The sequence below is a fragment of the Cucurbita maxima genome, unplaced genomic scaffold (genome assembly GCF_002738345.1).
Source record: "Cucurbita maxima cultivar Rimu unplaced genomic scaffold, Cmax_1.0 Cma_Scf00005, whole genome shotgun sequence".
Classification (NCBI taxonomy): domain Eukaryota; kingdom Viridiplantae; phylum Streptophyta; class Magnoliopsida; order Cucurbitales; family Cucurbitaceae; genus Cucurbita; species Cucurbita maxima.
In genome coordinates, this window is record NW_019272021.1 from 2,781,986 (window position 1) to 2,785,451 (window position 3,466).

Genomic DNA, 3,466 nt, shown 5'->3' on the forward strand with positions numbered 1-3,466 from the left:
TTTTTTTTTTTTTTTTTTTTTTTTTTTTTTTTTTTTTTTTTTTTTTTTTTTTTTTTTTTTTTTTTTGTTCTCTTGAACGTATGTGCGATATTTAAACTATTTAGCGTCCGAGCAGAATTGTAGTACCACCGGAATTGGGATATCCTGAGAATGACTTCAATAAAAAGGGTCCAAGACCCACGACGTTCTCGGTAACATTTCATTTTTCCTTACTAAACCTATATACATTTGCATGAATACATACGGAGGATTTTATATTTTTTATTGCAACACTCTCAGGGCCAACGAGCATTGGATTTTGTTCTGAGGAACCAAGGATTGATAGACAAGACTCTTTTGTTTGACATTGAGCTTCTGAAAGTCATACCAAACTCATCAGTCTAAGGTTGGTTGGTGTGTCCCAAATTCTGCTCAGTAAACACGAAGGTTTCTTTTTGGTTTTTGTGGGTATATACTTGTCGTATTACAATTTGATCGACTTAGTTTCTATAGCCTTCTCATTAACTGGGTTCCTTACATTGTGCAGGGGTAAAATTGTTAACAGGAAGCTGTGAAATTCTTCGCCTATGGTATTATAGTTTATTGCCCTTAAAAATGTATAGAGGAATCAAGGGTACTTGGTCTGTATTATCACAATTTTCAATGTACTCAGTTTTCTGATATGATCTCGGTCTCACTCTTCTTTTAACAGGAAAAATGAAGAAAGATGGAAAAAAAATAGGTACTTCCAATGGAGTATGTTGTTCTATCCATCAAATTGGTTCTGAATGGCAATGAAAATTAAAATTTATTGACAGAGTTACTCAGAGTGCTAGAAGTGTGAATTGATTGAATTATGTTCTCTGAGCTGAACAACATGCAACAAACCTGTATTTTTAGCTTAGGGCATGGATAAACGTGGAATTTCTAATCAACTTAGATTGCAGAAACACCCATTTTAACTGGTTCCAACAGTAACAAAACTTGAAATTACAAACTAACATGAATTAGATTAAACACTGAACGGGACCTGAGGCCAAACTCGATGATAAAAACCTCCTAGAAGCACAAATAGTTGAAGTATTGAAAAAATAAAGTTGGTGCAGGCGGGGGAAAACAAACAGCAATAATTAGATAATGTTAAGCTTAGAAAGACTTGAACGTTCTTCCAATTAATTAACTGAAAGCTTCCTCCTCTTGTACCTGACCATAACTTTCCCCTTGACACCCACAACCATGGCATTCCAATCAATTTCAGGAAAAGGAGATATTAGCTCCAACTCGAAATTTCTTAGCAACTGACTCCATATTGCTTTTATCTGTAGATAAGCGAAGGGTTCACCGAGGCACCCATGCCTACCGCCTCCGAAGGAGATGTAGGAGAATGGCCCGGCCGCCTTGTCTTCATCTCTCCCAGGGGCAAACCTGTCTGGATCATACCTGTCTGGATCCTTATAGACATGAGGAAGTCGATTAGCGAAAGCTGGAGATGTGGCAATTATATGACCCTTTGGTATATCATACTCTTTCCCCTCTCTAGTTGTCACACTAAAATCAGTATGTGAACTGCGCATCAACATAATCAGTGGAGGGTGAAGTCTGAGAGCTTCTTTAATGCACCTATAGAGGTTATCCATTTCAGACAAGATATCATGATCAATCTTATCACCATGCTTTCCCATCAGCCTTTGCTGCTCCTCTAAAACAGCAGACATGTACTCTTTATGGCGTAGGAGATAAGCCCCAGTCCAAGTAGAGGTAATAGAACTAGTATGTTGGCCTGCAAAAAGAGCAGCTATGAGCAAACCAGTGACCTCAGAATCTGTCGTTGGTCGACCATCTTTATACTTTGAGTCAATAAAACATTGCAACATGTCATTCTCTGAACTGCCACTGCTTTTTCTGGAAGCTATGATTTTGGCAAAGATATCTGCAAGCTTGCTGCGGGCTCTGTCACGGCGACGATGAGCTGGGATAGGAAGGTAGGGGAACATCACACTGATTGGGAGCATCCCATTGTCAAGGTCATGAAACAAAGCGGATACATCCGCGAATAGCTTATCACGAACCTCACTACCCAGTAAGCATCTACTGGCTGTTAAGATGATAAGATGCTCCAATTCATACTTGAGATCCACCTCCCCACTGTCACCCCACTTAGAGAAGAAGTCCTGCCCAAACACCCCACCACATCCCAAGATTACACAGATTCAGGAACTAGATGTTTCAAGAGATACATAAATGGAAGTTTAAGGAGATAAAAGTTCTCAGAGGCTGCATTAAATGAATATAGTCCTTTATGAATTTAGATGATTGAAGAGGGGGAGTAATAATACTGACCTCTGCTTCTGAAACCATCTGATCCACATAGCCTTTCAATTTGGTGACTCTGAGAGCCTCAGTGAAGAATCTGAACTGTTCTTGGCGGATGGAGTAATCCACATCGAACACAACGCCAGGGCCGAAAGTTGGGACATTAAACTGGTAAACTTCCTGCTGGCTAAGATCAGACTCAGATGCCTTGAAGAAATGTGCAGAAACCTCAGGGCCAATCAGGAAAGTGATTTTCTTATGCAATAAGTTCAAGGTGAAGACAGCTCCAAGTTTAGGGTACTCCTTCCTCAACATCACGATTGGACCCTTGAGGAAACGGACCAATCCCCCAACCAGTGGGAAGCCCTTGACAGTGGGAGGAGCCCGTTTGTTAGATCTGGAATTTAGAACAGCAGAAATGACCTTTGCGAGGAGTAAAGTGGCCACCACGAGAAGACCCACATTGAGGAATTTGTTGTCGGGTTCCATCAAAGATTCAAGAACTGGGATTCAGATTCAACGAGAAACGGAAACGGAGAATTGAACACAGAAATGGCGGATGAAGGAGACAACAAAAAAAGAAGAAGAAACTCCGATCGATCGGAAATGGGCTGCTGCTGGGTGTTGGGAGGAGGAACAGGAATCGGAGACGAAAGGGAGTAATAATTGGGGGACTGAGAGGCCCTGAATTGTGAGATTTTGAAGGTGGTAGCGATCAGGAAGGCATTTCAGGACGAAGAAGAAGACAGAAACGGACAGCTGAGAGAGTGAGTGGAAGAGATTTAATTAGAGAGAGTGAGAATATTAAGACTGAGAGGGGGGAGGGTTAAGGGTTTATCATAATGCCTTCGCTTCACATCTCTAAAACAGTGGGTCCAGTGGTTTCCTCACCTTTTTTTAACCTTTTTTTCAGATCTTGTTTGATTTTTTAACTTTAATGGGTCCAAATTTTAAATAATTTGCTTCACAGAATATAGCCATGGGCCCAACTTGGAGGGGATTTTTTCCTCTCTTCCACAAGCAAATAAACAAGGTAGGATCTCACGATCGATCTCCTTTTCGAGTTTAGAGTCATCGTCGACACTCGTTTCTTTCTCTAGTCGAAATGAGATTTTATAATTCATCTCCCTTCGAAGCCTGCTGACACTTGTTTCTTTCTCCAATCAATGTAGGA

At 40.7% G+C, this 3,466-nt stretch overlaps 2 protein-coding genes across 3 annotated transcripts in view; one reads left to right on the forward strand and one right to left on the reverse strand.

Moving 5' to 3' along the window:
- LOC111480135 (peptidyl-prolyl cis-trans isomerase FKBP19, chloroplastic-like) overlaps window positions 1-662 on the forward strand; it is a 12,308-nt gene extending 11,646 nt beyond the window's left edge. The window contains exons 9-11 of one of the 2 annotated variants that reach the window (XM_023125117.1): window positions 116-191; window positions 280-426; window positions 527-662. In XM_023125117.1, the coding sequence (XP_022980885.1) occupies window positions 116-191; window positions 280-384 (181 nt within the window). In that variant the 3' untranslated portion in view covers window positions 385-426; window positions 527-662. The remainder of the gene's footprint in view (window positions 1-115; window positions 192-279; window positions 427-526) is intronic. The other variant, XM_023125115.1, reaches the window with a different exon arrangement.
- A 226-nt stretch (window positions 663-888) lies between these two features.
- Window positions 889-3,070, reverse strand: LOC111480132 (sterol 14-demethylase-like). The gene is made up of 2 exons (XM_023125111.1): window positions 2,320-3,070; window positions 889-2,150 (listed from the first exon to the last, which is right to left on the reverse strand). Exons 1-2 carry the CDS (start codon window positions 2,779-2,781, stop codon window positions 1,152-1,154), a joined length of 1,461 nt encoding a protein of 486 aa, XP_022980879.1. The 5' UTR covers window positions 2,782-3,070; the 3' UTR covers window positions 889-1,151.
- Window positions 3,071-3,466: the final 396 nt, after the last annotated feature.